This window comes from Acomys minous (genome assembly GCF_964271855.1).
Source record: "Acomys minous genome assembly, chromosome: 11".
Classification (NCBI taxonomy): Eukaryota; Metazoa; Chordata; class Mammalia; order Rodentia; family Muridae; genus Acomys; species Acomys minous.
Window position 1 is genome coordinate 53,702,974 of NC_140492.1, and position 18,131 is coordinate 53,721,104.

At 45.2% G+C, this 18,131-nt stretch overlaps 1 protein-coding gene across 1 annotated transcript in view; it reads left to right on the forward strand.

The window, feature by feature from the left end:
* The first annotated feature begins 3,826 nt into the window (after window positions 1-3,826).
* The window catches only part of PLA1A (phospholipase A1 member A), a 35,118-nt gene continuing 20,813 nt past the window's right edge, over window positions 3,827-18,131 (forward strand). Inside the window, exon 1 of the mRNA XM_084800605.1 lies at window positions 3,827-4,056. Within this exon, the coding sequence (XP_084656731.1) occupies window positions 3,984-4,056 (73 nt within the window). The 5' untranslated portion in view covers window positions 3,827-3,983. The remainder of the gene's footprint in view (window positions 4,057-18,131) is intronic.

The following is an 18,131-nucleotide window of genomic DNA, read 5'->3' on the forward strand; positions in this document are numbered from 1 at the left end:
CTTCATCACTCAGGAAATGCAAATCAAAACTACTTTGAGATTTCATCTTACATGTGTCAGGGTGGCTAAGATCAGAACCACAAGAAGGCCAGGCATGCCTGTAATCCCAGCACTCAGGAGGCAGAGGCAGGCGGATCGCTGTGAGTTCGAGGCCAGCCTGGTCTACAAAGAGAGTCCAGGTCAGCCAAGGCTACACAGAGAAATCCTGTCTCAAAAAGCAGTCAACCAACCAACCAAACAATAAAATAAAATAAAATATTTTTTAAAAATTGGAAATCCATTTACCTCAAGACCCATTTATACTACTCAGGTATATACCCAAAAGACACTATCTTACCACAAGGTTAGCTGCTCAACTATGTTCATTGTGGCTTTATTTATAACAGCCAGAATCTGGAAACAACCTAAATGTCCCCCAACTGAAGAACAGATAAAGAAAATATGGTACATTTTCAAATATAGTATATTACTCAGGGGTTAAAAAAAAGTGACATTATGAAATTTACAGGCAAATGGATGCAACTAGAAAAAAAAAAATCCTGAGTGAGATAACCCAGATCCAGAAAGACAAATATGCTATGTGCTCACTTATAAGTAGATTTTAGCTGTTAGGTAAATGACAAGCCACAATCCACAGACCCAGAGAGCTTAGGTAACGAGGGCGGCTCTAGGGGTAAGCATGGGTCTCCCTGGGAGAGGGAAATAGAACGATTTTGCAGACGGGCAGGAGTCAGGTGAGGACAAGAGTGGGAGGGATAGTTTGGGGGCCAGGGATGGAGGGAGAGAGTCGGGCAGAGACATTTAGAATTAGGGGATATTTGGGGGACGGTGTGGAAACCTAATGTAGCGGAACCTTCCTAGAATCTATGAGGGTGACCCTAGTGAGGACGCCTAGTGATGGAGGATACAGAGTCTAAACTGTCATCTTTTGTAGCCAGGCAAGGCTTCCGGTGGTGGGACTGGAAATACATTTCCTTGAGTTGTTGTCTGAGCCGTTTCCATGAAGATCCCTAAACAACCCAGGTAGATGCTAAGAAAGAAGAGGGGTTCCCACGGAGATCTCTGGAGATCCCTAAACAACCCAGGTAGATGCTAAGAAAGAAGAGAGGTTCCCACGGAGATCTCTGGAGATCCCTAAACAACCCAGGTAGATGCTAAGACAGAAGGTCCTCTCTGAAAACATATAGCGGGGGGGGGGGGGGGGGGAGGGGGGCCGGGGCGGGTGATTGCTGAGGACAACATCCACACAGCTCATTGAACATGGAGAAGTTGAGAGGCAGGCGGATCGCTGTGAGTTCAAGGCCAGCCTGGTCTACAAAGCGAGTCCAGGATAGCTACGATAACATAGAGAAAACCTGTCGCGAAAAATAAAACAAAAATCAAAAAACAAAACAAAAGAAAAAAAGAAAACAACAGAACAAAACAAAACAAAACAGAACAGACCATAGAGAGGCTGAGCTAGTGCCTACATGGAGCCTTCACCCCTCCGTTCTAATCTCTTTGACATGGGAAGGTACTCTATTGGCTATGGAAAGAGAAACCTAGACACCAACGCAGCCACAAAACCCTGGAACTACAATCTCTTCTAAGACGTACGAGGGCAATGGTGGTGCAGAACGTGTAGGCGTGGCCAACCAACGTTCGGTTTAACGCGCGGCCCATCCGCGAGAGATCCCATTCCCTACACTTCCTGTGTGGCCAGGACCTAAGACTGGGTAGCCCAGAGACCTAGGGTAGAACCAAACACAGCAAAACAACAACAACAACAACAACAACCAATGAAATGACTCCTAATGCTATTTTGCTATACTCGTCGGTTCTTGTCTCACTGTCACCAGAGAGGCTTCCTCCAGCAGCAAATGGGAGCGGCTGCAAAGAACCGCGCAAACCGCGCAGACGTTGAGCAGAGAGGGGGAGTCTAGTTAGAGGTCTCTACTGCGCCCCTCCCCTCGGAAATCTGGGAGTCCCGCAGAAGAGGGGGAAAAGACTGCAGTAGTCAGAGTGGGTAGAAGACACCGGGAGAACACGGCCCCCCTGAATCAACTCCACAGGGCTCATATGAGCTCACAGAGGCTGGAGCCGCAAGCACGGGGCCTGCATGGTCTTTACCAGGTCCTCTGTGCAGTGCCTGGTACCTCGGTGTTTTTTGTTATTCTTATTGGGTTGCCTTGTCGGCCTGGACGGGAGGGCTTTTGCTTTGTCATATTGTATCTTGTTTTGTTCTCTTTGACTGCAAACTCACAGGAGGCCTTTTCTTTTCTGAAGAGGAAAGAGAGGAGGAGTAGATGGGGGTGGGGGAAGAGGGGGGAGGGCAGGGAGGGGGGAGGAGCTGGGGGAAATGGAAGGAGGTGAAACCGTGGTTAGGACGTGTTGAACGAGGCAAGAATCTATTTTCAATAAAAAATAAAAAAATAAAGAAAAGATAATAGTGACCACGAGGCCTTCTATGGGTCATGGGAAGTGGAAATAGGGGATTGCAGTGGGTAGAGATTCATTCTTCACCATATGTTTTTGTGTGTGTGTGTGTGTGTGTAGGGCTGAGATCCTGTCTGCTGACTTCCACTAATGGTCTTTGAGACAGTTGTTTCTCTCTCATTGAACCAGGAATTCACCAATTGCCTAGGCTGCCAGGGACACTCCCAAGGCAGTTGTGCAGAGCCTGTGTCCTGGGCCTAACCTGTCCTGCTCTTTACTCTTTCTCTGTGTTAGCCTTGGCTGTCCTGGACTCACTTTGTAGACCAGGCTGGCCTCGAACTCACAGCGATCTGCCTGCCTCTGCCTCCCAATTGCTGGGATTAAAGGTGTGTGCTACCATGCCCAGCCTCACTTTGTGTTTCTTCTTATCCTTTTTTCTTTTCCCCCCTTCAGGACAGAGTCTCTCTGTGTTAGCCTTGGTTGTCCTGGGCTCACTTTGTAGACCAGGCTGGCCTCGAACTCACAGCTATCTACCTGCCTCTGCCTCCCCAGTGCTAGGATTAAAGGCGTGCACCACCACATCCGGCTCACTTTGTGTTTCTTATTGTGCCCCGACAGAGCAGTAAAGCATGTTTGCCAACAACACCCCCCTCACAAAGCTACTGCTCAGAAAGGATGAAGCCGGCCTGCTGTCTGCTCTCTGTCTTGCAGCAGTGTGCTTCCATGTAGGACCACTGGCTTGGCAAGGGCCTGGCCCTGCCCTGGCCTGCAAAGATATCACTCCCTGTGGTCTCCACTACCTCTAGGAGTGAGGATGCCACATGATAGGACAGACTCCCTGCCTCCAGGCCCAGTGCTGCCACTTCCATCATCTGTGTCTCTCTCCACATCGGTCTCCTTACCTATGGTTGCTTCTTTAACTATAAATTTGGCAGCAAGATGTCTCTTCTCAGAGGAGACTTTCTTTCCTTGGACTGGACTTTCTTTCCCCAAGAGTCTGTGGAAGGCAGGACTCTGCAGAACCATTTGCTCTCCTTTTACTCTGTCCAGTAAATGCACATGTATGTGTGTTTTTGTCTGCACACTGGATGAGGCCTCCGGGGATCCAAAAGTGAAAGAAGTTTCCAGCCTCCTTGCTGTTCAGTCTTCCCATGGACAAAGATATCCACAGAAATTCCATTACAGTGAAAGTTCTGTAACCACACGGAGATGGACTGCTTTGGCCATCGCTGACATTTCATGACGGAAATGGGAGAGGTGTGGAAAGTCATTTCCTGATCTTGTTTGGCACATAGAGGAGGAACAGTGTGTTTCAAAGTCCCCTGCTTAAAGGGGGAAAAAAAAAGATGTGGGAAGGGTGCTTATCTTCATTGAGAAGAAAGTGAAAACGCTAGGGGCTAAACAAATAGGAAGGCTTGTTTATTTACTTATTTTACAAGCCAAGAGGCCATTTAAAGATTGCTAAGTCCCCAGTGGGTGTTGCACGTTTGGTGGGAGGCTGGGCTATTTGATATCCCAGGCTTTAGGACTTTCCTCCTTTCTGGCTCAAGATTCCAGGCGAGCGAGCGATGCCTCCTGACGTCTGGGAGAGATGCCTCTGGTTGTGGGGACCACTTTTATGGCTCAGCATTGGGAGTTTGGGTAAGCCAATGGCTTGGGGCTTAGGGCTTGGGTGGAATCTTATTTCTTAAATTGCCTTCTTACACTGCACTGACTTTGGAAGGTCCCCTAAAAGTCCTTTATCTCTCCGGAGGTCACTTTAAAAGAACAGGGGGAAAACCCTCTTATGATAATGGGAGTGGTGGTGAGACCAGAACTTCCCCTGATCTCCAGCCTCATTTTCCTAAAACCCGAATTACAAACCTTTTTGTTTTGTTCAGGCCAAGGTGACGCTAACAAAACACACACCTGTTTGCAACTCGAGGTTCTGGTGGGAAATGCACACCAATGCACTTACATTAAAATTAAATATTTTTTTTTAAAAAACCAAACAAACATTGATTAATTCTCAAATGCACACAGGACACGCATGGACATGCGTGAACATGCATGTCACACCCATGCACACATGCACTCAGGCACGTACACATGCACAGTACAGGAAGCCCGGAAGCAGCATGCCCAGAAGGGTCTCCTCTCTCTCCACCTCCCAGCAACAGACTGCTTTTCTGTTTTCCTTTTAGATGTTTCTCATCTCTCGGCTTCTGTACGTCCACCCGGAGCTGCTCAGACTTTGGGGCTGTCTCTAGCCTTCACCTCCTTGACAGGAGTCTTTCCTGCTCCCTACTTCCTGGCAGCAATCCACTGCACTGCTCAGAATGTCTTCCTGGCTCACAGGGATCTATTCTCTCCTTATACCCTGGACGGCTTTTCAAGGTGCTTCCCGTGGTTTGTTGGTTTCTTTGTTTGTTTGTTTCTCCCTGAGTTGTTTGTTTCTGCACCGGGAGGGTTTGGGGCTCCGGTCTCTCCCATACACTTAGCATACACTCTGTATACAGGGCATGCTGAGAGGGCTGCTCCCAGGTGGCAGCAAGGCTGTGAACAGACGAAGCAGATACTTATTGAATATCTATCTGTCTTTGTGTCTTATCAGCAGGGCTTTGAGGAAGTGACTTTTCTTTATCCGTCTTTGGGGATTATCCTTATCAAATTGGGATGCTGTGAAGGACCAACTGCATGCAGTTTGTGTACAAATCCAACCTCAGACTGTGGCTTATTTTCAGGTGATTTTACTATTAGTGCATCGTTCATGGGAGAAAAGGAGACAGGACTGTCGTAAGCCACTTTAGAAAGAAGATAGAGTGTATCCCATAGGCTCCTAGGAGAGCCGAGGGTGCTGTTGGGAGACTGGGCTCAGCAGGCTCCTTTGCTACGTCACAGCTGCTCTCTGTCCCTCCTGAGGGGCAGGAGGCATTCACTGTCAGGCCCGATTTGAAATTTGCGGGTGGGAACCTGGAGTGGTGGCACACGCCTTTAATCCCAGCACTCGGAAGGCAGAGGCAGGCAGATCGCTGTGAGTTCGAGGCCAGCCTGGTCTACAAAGCAAGTCCAGGACAGCCAAGGCTACACAGAGAAACCCTGTCTCATTAAAAATAAATAAATAAATAAATAAATAAATAAATAAATAAATATATATATATAAAAGAAATGTGAGGGTGGGAAGCCTGGAAGGAAACGGTCCTCACAGTTTCTTTGGAACCTTACCTCGCAGCGAGCTCAGAGTCTCAGACACAGACAAGGAGGTCAGGAGCCCCGGAGCCAGGTATCCCTGGTTGGGGTTAGGTCAAAAACTAATTCAAGTTCTCAATGTGGAGGGATTTGAGGTGCCTGTGCAGGAAGGGATCAGTTGGCTTGACTGTTGTCACTGTTGTCAACAATGGCTGTGCTTATTGTATTAATGTCTCCTGTTCTTTAAAATGGCTATTTTGGAAATCCAGTGGTTCAGTGGAGAGGTAGAGACAGAAAGGGAAAAAGAACATAGTTGCTTCAAGGCCACCCAGGGGAGGAAGAGGAGAAAAAAGGGATGAAAGGAGACAAAGAGATGAAGGCAAAGGAAAAGCTCACAGGGGCAGGAACGAGGAAAGTCCCCAAGTGCAAAGATGATCCTTCGGTCGCCCGCCGTGCAGTGTGATTCTTCATGGCCACCCAGGGCTCAGGTGTTTTCTTTCTCTCTCTTTCTTTCTTTCTTTTTTTCTTTTTGGTTTTTCCAGATAGGGTTTCTCTGTGTAGCCTTGGCTGTCCTGTGTGTGTGTGTGTGTACATCACAGTGACCGTGTTGAAGACAGGGGACAATGTGGACATTGGCGGACATTGATTCTCTTTTCCAACCATGTGGAGCCCAGGGATCCAACGCAGGTCATCAGGCTGGGTGGAAAGCAACATTCAGAAAGCATGTTTTCTGAAGTCACCCCTAACCTGAGTCAGATGGCTTTACTGGCATCCCCTCAGCACCACAGGCCCTTGTACTCCAGCTTCCTGTAAGGTTTTGTGTTTATTTCCAAGTTCTCTGCAAAACTTTGGGGGGTTTTTGAGAACAGCTGTGGCTGGTATCTTATCCTTTGGTCCTTAGAGCCTAGAGCTTTGGTTGCTTAGGAGGAAACAGCTGGGTGTGACCCTCATTTCCATTTCCTGACATTTATGGAGGCTGGCTAACTGAACCTGGCCCTGAAAGAACACTTTATCCCTGCCCCCTACCCCCCAAAAAATAAAGGTCCCTAGGGTGGGCCTTCGTTAGTTACTGCTGACAAAATCACCTGCAGACCAGTTAGGAGCACAGCCGTGTTCTCTGGGGAGGCTGCAGACCTAGTCAGGGTGTCAGAAAGCTCAGGGTCTATCTAACCCTAGGTTGGTGAGGGGCAGAGGAAGCTGAGGAGAAGCAGGCGAGATGGCCTGAGCTACGCACCTCTCATGAGCTAACTGAAGGCCAGGGCTCTTTTGCATGTCTGGCAGGAGCCCACCTTCCAGTCAGCTATGGTGGGAGTCCCCGCCCTTCTCCGTTCTGTGGTGTCCTGAGAGCAATAAGATGGAGGGAGGCCACCACCGGGAACACAGGAGTCTTCTGCAAGTGCCGCGCTTGGGCAGCCAGCGTTTTAAGTCTACGTCATCCTTCCAGCTTGCAGCTGGTGTGTCATAAAAAGGAAGACAACCCAGTAAAGTGAAAGCCACAGTTTTTAAGATTTAAACTGTAAAGCCGGGTGTGGTGGCGCACACCTTTAATCCCAGCACTCGGGAGGCAGAGGCAGGTGGATCGCTGTGAGGTCGAGGCCAGCCTGGTCTACAAAGTGAGTCCAGGACAGCCAAGGCTATATACAGAGAAACCCTGCCCCTCCTAAAAAAAGATTTAAATTGTAGTAAGGCATGAAACTATATTCTAATTATAAAAACATAGCCATAAGGCTATAGTGTGGCCCTATTACAAACATTTTATATGTAGAAAATATTTTTATTTATGTAAAATATATATTCTGGGCCTCTGTGTGAAATTCTTCCTGTGGCTATAGCTCGGTAGTAGAGCTCTTGTCTGGCAAGAGTGAGACCTTTGGTTTAACCTAGGCCAAATTATTTATTCATTCACCTTAACCTAAAAGCAAGATTTGGTGGTCTTGGGGCAATGACACTTTCAAATCTTATTCTTTTTGTTTGTTTGTTTGTTTGTTTGGCCTTGTTTTTCTTTCTTTCTTTCCTTTTTTTTTTCTTTTTCGAGATAGGGTTTCTCTGTGTAGCCTTGACTTTGTAGACCAGCCTGCCTCTGCCTCCCAAGTGCTGGGATTAAAGGCATGCTCCACCACACCCGGCTTTGTCTTGTTTTTCAAGTCAGGGTTTCTCTGTACAGCCTCGACTGTCCTGGACTCGCTTTGTAGACCAGGCTGGCCTCAAACTCACAATGATCTGCCTGCCTCTGCCTCCCAAGTGTTGGGATTAAAGGCGTGCACCACCATCACCCGGCTTAAAGGTTTGTTTCATCTCTCTCTCTCTCTCTTTTTTTTTTAGGCAAGGTTTCTCTGTGTAGCCTTAGCTATCCTAGACTCCCTTTGTAGACCAGGCTAGCCTCAAATTTACAGCAGTTCACCTGCCACTGCTTCCCAAGTGCTGGGGTTAAAGGCGTGCGCCACCACGCCCGGCTCAAATCTTCTAAGCAGACAGGATGCTTTTGTGCACAGGTAGAACATGTGGGGCAAGGATGAAAGATCCTCCTTTTCAATGTCATCAACAACCAGGCTAGATTCCTCAAACCCCTCACTCCACACGTCATCCCTCTCTGTCCAACCTCAGCCCTTGGTTCTCACAGCTGATGCCCCTGACCTTCGTCATGTCCTTGCCTTGCCACGTATTTTGAGTCCCATCACATCTACCAAGCCTTCCTCTTCTCCTGGACTAGAGTCTTTTCAGCATTAGGCTCTCACTCTCCCGCCCTTAGCCTTTATTCTGGGTCCACTTTAGTAGAATGAGTGTCTCGTGAATGCTGGCTTGGTCATTCCCTACCAGAGCGTGAGCTCAGTGAGGTCAAAATTACATCTTCCTTCTTACGGCCTCTCCTCAGTGCACAGCTAAACAAACGGCAGGGTTTCCACAGCCCTCTTGAAAGGCACTCACCTCGAGAACTGGCTGGTGATAAGCTTCGGAGGAAACGCATCCGCTGACTGGAACCTTGCTGTGGTTAAGGAGATTCTCTAGCGGACTTTAGAGGGTGAACACTGGAACAGTCATGGAGCACACTTGTTTGTTTGTTTTTAAAGTTATTTATTTATTATACATGGTGCACGTTTGTGACTTGAAATACCCCATTAGCCCAAGTCAAGGGGGCAGGGGCAGGGGTGGGACTGTGTAGAACGGGGTGACTGGAATTCAGCTGGAGGCAGCTTCGGTTCCGTGTGCCTGGTCTGAGAATCTCTGTGTGATAGTGCCTCCACTCCAAGGAACATGGCAGACAGAGAACAGTCATAACTATAGACGTGTTGACACCCTTCCCTCTGTTTTTTGTTGTTGTTTGTTTGTATTTTGTTTTTCTGAGACAGGGTTTATCTATGTTATCTTGACTGTCCTGGACTCTCTTTGTAGACCAGGCTGGCCTCGAACTCACAGCGATCCACCTGCCTTTGCCTCTCGAGCGCTGGGATTAAAGGCGTGAGCCACCACGCCCGGCGACACCCTTTCCTCTGAATGAGAGTCGGACACTGTCTCTGGCTGGATGATTGACTTCCACGTCCCTTTGCCACCCTCATAAAGGCCTCGGTGCGCCGCTGTGAACTCCCAGGTCTGCTTTAGAGGGAATTTTTGGTCCCCAAAGCCTAACTGTTTTGTTCTCTGGAGTTAATTACCCCAGACCCCAGAACCTGGAGGTCCAGTTCTCCATTACCAGGGAATTTGGGCTGCATTATCTGGAACACTTCCTTACCACCTTCCATTTCTTCTTACGAGAGTATCCTGAAATGGCTTCTAAGGTCTTTCCTCCCATCAACCACTTCTCCTTTCTCTGAAGAGTCTTGTGTTCTGAGTTGGTTGACATATTCTTCAAGGCCTAGTGCTTTTAACTTCGCAGAATAGATTTTTTTTCCCTCTCTTCGGTTAAATTCTAGGTATTTTCCACTAAAAAAAAAAACAATATAAAATGAATATTTAAATATACTCAAGCTATGCCTGCTCATATTTAGTTTTCTCTGAAGGTAAAAAAACAATAATAAAATGTGCACAGAAGTTGCCTCTGGGGAGGAGGGTGAATGGAGAGAACAGTTTAAGATTTTAAATTTTATTTTAAAAGGATAAGCAGGCATTTTTCTATACTGATAGAAACTCCAGCACCCCCTTTGCACTATTGTGAACCCCCTCCTCCTCTTCCTCCTCCTCCTTATTGTTATTATTACTTATTATTGTTTTTGTTTTGTTTTTTGAAATAGGGTTTCTCTGTGTAGTCCTGGTTATCCTGGAACTCTCTTTGTAGACCAGGCTGGCCTCAAACTCAGAGATCCGCCTGCCTCTGCCTCCCAAGTGTTGGGGTTAAAGGCGTGCGTGACCACTTCCAGGCTTATTATTATTTTTTAAGTAGTAGAAGGGTGGTTCAGTGATTACAAGCACTTGCTGCTCTTGCAAAGGATCATGGTTGCGTTTCCAGCATCTACATGGTGTCTCACAACTGCCTACAGCTCCAGTTCTAGGGCATATAGCAACCTTTTCTGGACTCTTCGGTCTCCAGGCATACTTGTGTTACACAGACAGGTGTGTAAGCACTCACACATACACATAAAATAAAAGCAAATCTTCCTTAAAAGGACAAAAGTTAGAAAATAAATAAAATCTTACATAAAATTCATGAAAAACTACAATAAAGCAGATGGGAAAATGCTGCTTATAGGCAATCATACAGGCACAAGTATTTAAAGTTTCCTTCCAGTCAAGCAGTGGTGGCGCACGCTTTTAATCCCAGCACTTGGGGGGCAGAGGCAGGTGGGTCTCTGTGAGTTCGAGGCCAGCCTGGTCTACAGAGCGAGTTCCAGGACAGCCAAGGCTACACAGAGAAACTCTGACTCGGGGGGAAAAAAATAGTTTCCTTCCATTTACCTTTTGCTCTTTTAAATGTGAATATAAGAAAATAGCTTAAAGATGAAAGAAACAGTCTTTTACCAACCTTCTAATCATCCAAACAAATGAAAAAAATATAAACTTCTTTTTTGCTTTGGGTCCTTTGGTTTAAACATTACAGGTTGTTAATGATAAACTAATCTCTTCCTTTCTGTCCACTAGAGGACAGTTAGTTCGCCCCAGACTTTTCTGCCATGTGCATTGATTGCTGCAGTGTGAAGCATTAAGGACTGATTTCTGATCATGGAACCACTGGGTCTCGAGTCATTGGTCTTCGAAAGTAGTTCATCTGGGTTACAACCTCACCTGTAATATATAAATCTCATTTCTTTTCTCAATAATATTCTAAATCATTGTCTTATGTAGTTATTGCCAAATTGACACCTATTATAGATTTAAAAAAATTTTTTTTGTGCAGGGCGTGGCGGCACAAGCCTTTAATCCCAGCACTCGGGAGGCAGAGGCAGGCGGATCGCTGTGAGTTCGAGGCCAGCCTGGTCTACAAAGGGAGTCTAGCACAGCCAAGGCTACACAGAGAAACCCTGTCTCGAGGGAAAAAAAAAATTTTTTTTTTTGCTAATCACTCTGAGACTTTTTTACTTGAGCAACCAGACTTCTTTAGTTCTAATTATTATCCCTATAATATTTTTCCTCTCATTGTCTTCCTGTGTTTTGAGATCAGGTCTCACTGTGAGCCCTGGTTGGTGTGGAACTTGCCATGTGTGTAGATCAGGCTGTCCTTGAACTTGTGTTGATCCTTCTGTTCCTGCCCCTTACGTCATTGCGCCACCACACCTGGCGCCATCCTCTTTATTTGGAGAACCACGAAAACGTAAGCACTGGAGCCTCTCACCCTTGCTTTGTTTAGTGTTGTTCTTGGGTTTTGGTGGTACTGCGAATGGGAACAAGGGTTTTACATATTCCAGGAAGTGTTCTACCTCTGAGCTACAGCCTCAAGCCTCTGTGTGTGTGTGTGTGTGTGTGTGCGTGTGTGTGTGTGTCTAGGTGTTTGTGTGTATCTGTGGGTTTTTTTTTTAAGACAGGGTTTCTCTGTGTGTACCCCTGGCTATAGACGAGGCTAGCCTCAAACTCACAGGAATCCACCTGCCTCTGCCTCCTGAGTGTTGGGATTAAAGGCGTGCACCACCATGCCCTGCGTGTATCTGTGTTTTTATCATCTGTGAATACTGACATTTATCCCTCTCGCTTGTCAAATTCTATAGTTTATTTCACTCTATTTTCTTGTTTCCCTCAAAAGGACTAGGACCTCCAGAATAATATTTAACAAAGGCAACAACCAGATGAACTTCCTTATTTCTTTGAGACAGAATTTCTCTTTGTAATTCAAGCTGGCCTGGAATTTAAAAATCCTCCTGTCTCAGCCTCCAGAGGATCAGAATTGCAGGCATGCGCCACCATACCCAGGAGAAGAGCTTGGCTCTTGGTTTTAAGTGGAGTCTCATCTGTTGAGATGAGCATATTATTTTATGCTAATAGTACAAATCTCATAAAAATACGCTACTATGGCAAACCTTTTATTTCTTGCATTAAAACCTGGTAAGCTTTTTTTTTGTGCCCTTTGTTCTTTTTGATGGGTTTTGTTTTGCTGGTATTTTATCTAGATTTGATATTTTGATTATTCTCATAAAATGAATAGGTATTCTGTCTCTGGTTTTCTGTCTTCTGGAATAATATGTGACATTGAGAATTTTTCTGTCTGGCCTGTTAGAGACTTTGATGGATGGTTTGAAAACAGCTGTTTCAATTCCTTTGTGCTATAGTTTTAAATATGCTTTCTTTTTAAACTGAATTTCAGTAAACTATAAAGTTTACTATAAGAAAGTATCCATTTTTAGAAAGTTCCATAATTTCAGTTTCTGGATGGGTAAAAATATGTTCTTTTATGATTTGAAAAAGAAATCAATTGTGTCTGTATTGATTTCTCTTTTCTATTCTAGATATTGTTTACCCATGACTTCCTCCATTTTTTCTTACGTTGTCTTATCAAAGGTACATCTGGTTTATTATTCTTTTCAGAGAATCAGCTCTTGAAGTATATTGTGTGTGGCAGATACTAGTCTAAGCAGATACAGAGTAAACACAATGGATTAAAAAGCCTTGTCTTGCTTGAGAGTCTATTTATAGTCCAAGGAGATAATCAATAAACCAGTCCAACAGGAAGTGCAGAGTAGATTAGAAAGGGATGATTTCTACACAAGTAAAGAGATCAGGGTAAGAGAATGTAAGGGAACTGGATGTTGGTGGTACATGCCTTTCATTCCAGCACTTGGGAGGCAGTGGCAAGGAGATCTTTGAGTTTGAGGCCAACCTTGTCTACAGAACAAGTTCCTGGACAGTCAGGGCTACACAGAGATATTCTGTCTCAGAAAACAAAAGCAAAATGAATGAGGGGGGGGAGGGGAGGGAGGCATTGAGAGGGATTGAGGAGTTGAGAGGATGAGGTACAAAGGAAGAGAAAATAGCATCTGACAGGCTTCTGATGAGTCATAGGGAATTAAACATGAACTTGCCTAGCAGAGCATTCCAGAAAGAGATAACAGCCAGTATCAAGCGCTTCTCACAGGAGGGAGAACAAAATAAGATAAAGGGAAGTTTAGGGGTCACAGAGGCCTCTGTGCTCACAGACAAGTACTAGGGGAAGCCCACTGATGGGCTGAAGGTTCCATAGGTCATAGATCCAATTGCTGCTAGAAGTTGGGCTTGTTTTAATTTTTCCTACCAAGGGTCATGTGATCAGCACTGACTGGGCCATCAGAGACCCACAGTAGTTTTAAAGGCTGTATGATGACTCTTGATCAATGACCCCATGCTGGTGGAGGAGTTATACTTTCTTGTATTAGAATTCTCCAATGATTCGTTAGTTGCAGTGGTAATACCCCTTGCAATTGTGGCGACATATTTCTTCCCCACAACATGTACGAAAGCTCTGAGACAAGATGGGCCTGTACAGGGCCCAAAGAAGAAGCTTTGTTAGTCCAATTGAACACATTAGTACTTTCTAAAGAATCCTATTGGCCTTCAAGAGCTTGTAAAGGTGAGCCTCTAAATACTGGCCAGTGTAGGGGCCATTGATCTTGAGTGATACCTGAATGGTCTGTCCCAATGTCTAGAATGACTCTAAAGGCATTGTCTTCCATATATAAGGTCAACATAAGATATCCATCCACTGATAACCATTTTGTCCATTAAGCTAAGGAATTTAATCCCCCTTCTGTAGATCCTGTTGTTCCTCCTAAATCACTGGCTACTGCTCTTAACTCTGGTTTATTTTTTGATGTCTGGGTTAATTTCTCCCTTGACTCTTGGCCTGGATGTTGGTGCCTTGGGAGTTTAAAGGCTTGCCCTCCTTGTCAAATTTGGATCAACGTTCCTTAGCCCGATGTTTTCCCTTTTTACATCACGGCCAAAAGCAAAGGGCCAGATTATTAGATTTATTATTTATTTATTTATTTATTTATTTATTTATTTATTTTTGCATTCATTGTTTTCAAGGTCCTTTACTCTTGCATTCAAAGCAAGGGCTCTTTTGAAAAGTGTTTTTGTGTAGCTCCTGCAACATATGGTACACTGCCAATATGTTGGGTGGCTGTTACTCAGGTGGAGAAACCACTATGCTTTAAGCATGCTTTACTAATGCTATGGCAGCTCTACACTCTCTGGTGGCTCCATCAAACATGAGCAGCCTCATCAAGATACCTGCAGCACCTTCCTCGTAAGTTACTTTCTGTTGTACTGCCCACTTAACAAGAGCAAGAAACCCAAGCCAAGACTCATTAACTTTCTGTTTCCAAGTGTCCAGCGAATCCACATTTTTCTCCATGACCAGGAGGCGTTCTCCAGGCTCACAGTGCACAAAGGTGTACTTGGTCAAAATACTGAGCCAAAGCATTCTTCTGTGCTAGAGTGTCACTACACGGCCCTACTCTGTGAAGCATGTCCAAATCAATAGGGATGTCATTGCTACAGTTTCTCTCTGCCTGTCCATCACATTTGTCATACTATTTTGCTTTCCACATCCAGTATTGCCTTGGGATTAAGGACGCTACACATGCTTGCTTATAGTCCCGAGGAGTAACACTATCCCTACTTAAAATTTCCCACGTCGTTTCAGTAAATGGAGCATGCACGCCACTGGTGGAGGAGGATTTTCTGAAAGTCTTTAAGAGTTCAAAAGTAAATGGGCTGCGTTGATGCATGGTTGGGTTTTGAGGATTTAAAGTCACGGGCATTATAAGAGCTGTCTGTCATGATAAGGGGTTTGGTCTGATCATTTTCCTGTGTATGATGTCCCTAATCTTCCATGAGCAATTTCTTAAAGTGAGGGAGCATAAACTAAATTTCTGAATTGGATTGAGGAGAATTAATACTTTCTGTATATGATTATACATATGGGATGTTTGGAGCAGGTGTCTAAATTGGTTTCCTTGACTGTAAGAGCAGTAGCCCCCTGCCGAGATGTGTCCGGAGGCTCTTCCCCATTGCGGTCCTCCTGAAGAGGGTCTAAGCAATGCATGGTTACAGCTCAGATTGTAAAATCATGACAGGGATTTTATCCTCCATTTCATGGGGCTATTTTCTTTTCTTTCTTTCTTTCTTTCTTTTTTTTTTTTTACTTTTATTGAATGTCTATGATTTACACGTCATGCACCAAAATCCCTCTCTTCCCCTCCCAAGTAAAATAAAACAAACAGACAAACAAAAAATCTTGTCCCAGAAGCTGTAGTGTATTACGCAGTATAGCCTTTTGTCCACATATGTTTACTTTCAGATGTTCATTGTTATGAGTCATGGGTCTGGTTGGAGGCCTACACTGTTGTTACTGGATCCTCACTGGAATGCTGTCGGATATCCTGTTGTTGCCGTGTGTCAAGGAGATTCTTAATCTTTGAATCTGCAGGTCTGGCCCCTTCATGTGTTCCAGCAGGTCATACATTGGGTAGATGCTGGGGTGAGGTCCACTCAGAGCCCTAGATCACGGCCTACTCCTTTGTCCTCAGGGCAGGGCCTGCTCTCCCACTCTTATGTCCTCAGAGCAAGGCCAGCTATTTTCTTTTTATATTAGCTCCTATGTGTTTCCATTCATCACTATCAATGTTCAGGAAACCGAGGACTACATTTTACAGTCATTTATACAAAATCATGGAGCTTTCACTCTATTTTGGCTCCCTTGGATTTTAACAGATATCTCAATAGTTGTATATGATGTTTTTCCTCAGACGACTGAGAAGAACCCATGCTATTTCACTCCTTGGATGAGAGGACCAATCTCTTAACCTCTGCTTCTATTTAAGAAACCAGACAAAATAAAAAACCCACTTACCTTCTCCTTGGGCCAAGCACCACATATTGGGTGCCAGTGGCAGGGGTCCCTGTGTCCTTCACTGGCAGCTGAAAGACAAGCTGTGGAGACAGTAACACAACACAACTCTGTAGCCAGTGAGTCTGTCCCTGATTGGTTTATTTTAGGTGTATTTAAACACTGTAAATTCTGGTGAAAGCTACCCTATGGATGATTGACTCAGTCCCATGTGCATAACAAAGCAGACCTAAATCTCTCTGAGGAACAAAGTAAGGTAAATACAGGTCAGAGGCGACTACACCTTTAATTCCAGCACTTGTGAGACAGAGACAGGTGAATCTCTGTGAGTTCAAGTCCAGCCTGATCTACAAAGAGCATCCAGGACAGCCAAGGCTTTGTGTAAACAGAGAAACCTTGTCTCTGGAGGCAAGTGGGGAGGAAACTCTGTAAAGTATATGTGACACCTTCCATAAAAATAGATCCTAGTGCTGAGCGTGGTGGCACACGCCCATAATCCCAATACTTGGGAGGCAGAGGCAGGCGGATCTCTGTGAGCTCAAGGCCAGCCTGGTAAACAAAGTGAGTCTAGGACAGTCAAGGACTATAAGAGAAACCTTGTCTCAGAAAAAAACAAAAACAAAACAAACAAAATAAAACAGAAATCCAAACAAACAAACAACACACACACATACACACACACACACACACACACACACACACACACACACATACACACGCACACAAGCATGCACGCACACACAAATAGATTCTATAGATTAGCTGAAAAAACAAGTTTATGAGAGTGTCCGAAGGAAGAGCCGCTGGCACAAAGTCTCCAGCCACGCAAGACTGCACAAAGGTCACCAGGCTAGAAAGCAGGTCTGTTCCAAGCTTCTGGAACAACCATGTGCTTGACATTCCGGGTTCCCTTAGTGCATCAGTTCTCACCCTTCCTAACGCTGCTACCTTTTAATATATACAGATCCTCATGTTGTGGTGACCGCCCCTCCCCCAAGCCATAATATTTTTTGTTGCTACTTCATAACTGTAATTTTGCTACTGTTAGGAATCATGATGCAAATATCTGTGCTTATGCTCTTAGGAGATCCCTGTGGAAGGGTGTGGTCCCGGGAGTGTCAAGGACTGCTATCTGAAAGGGCTACATCAGAGGTTGGGGCTCAGGCTCAGAAATGTGCTGATGCCGTGTAGAGGATTCTCTGTGCCACACCCCGGGGCATCTTAGGTCCACACTTGTGTTATGTGTGTGCATCCCAGTGAGTTCTGATGATAATACATAGCCATGGCAGAATCTAAAGGTGCTGCCGTTAGAGAAAGGGTCTCCATAAAGACAAGTCTGTGATTGTTTAATTTTTTAAAAACATTTTTATTTAATTAAAATTTTTGTTTTCAAGACAGGGTTTCTCTGTGTAGCCTTGGCTGTCCTGGACTTGCTTTGTAGACCAGGCTAGCCTCGAACTGAGAGATGCATCTGCCTCTGCCTCTGGAGTTCTGGGGTTAAAGGCGTGCACCTCCGCCACCTCACCGCCACCGCTGTCGCCGCCACCACTCGGCCAAGCCTGTGAACTTTGTTTCATGGCAGTAATTCTCAGAGACTGCTGCAGCACCATGTGTTGGGTCTGAACACATCTTGTCCCTGTGAGAAGCCCTGGGGCCACAAAGGCAGACATGAGGATCTGCTACTCAGATGATGAGTCATGGGTTCCCTTTAGGAAAGGAAGAGTTTTATGTTGTCTCTTTTCTGTTTGATGCTGTCAAAAATCCTTTGGTTTTGACTAAAAATATCCAGTACATTAGAGTGTAATGTGTATATATATAAGTGCTTTAAGTAGGCGTGGCTTGGGAAGGGTCCTCACAGTGTCAAACAGGGTAGGTTCTTTCTGAGGTTCATGAGGGACCATAACCCAGCCTTCTTTTCTTGATTTCTTCTCGTGCCACTTGGCATCATCTGCCCTCTGTTTCTATCAGAATTTCTTCTTTCATAAGGACATCAGTGATTTTGTATTAAAGTCTCATTGTAATTTAATTACCATTGTAAAGGTCCCCTTGCTAAATATGGCCGCACTCTAAGGCATGGGCTAGTAGGACTTCCATGTATGGCTTTGGGGGAGGGGCTTGTATTAGCTGCTTTTCTCATCCCTATGAGAACATAACTGACAAAGGCAATTTAAGAGTAGAAGGATTTGATTTGGCTGAGGGAAGGCGCAGCAGCAGGGCATGAGATGCCAGTCACTTTGTGGCTCTGGTCACACCACATCCACAGTCAGGAAATAGAGAGAGACGAACACGTGTGGGTGCTCAT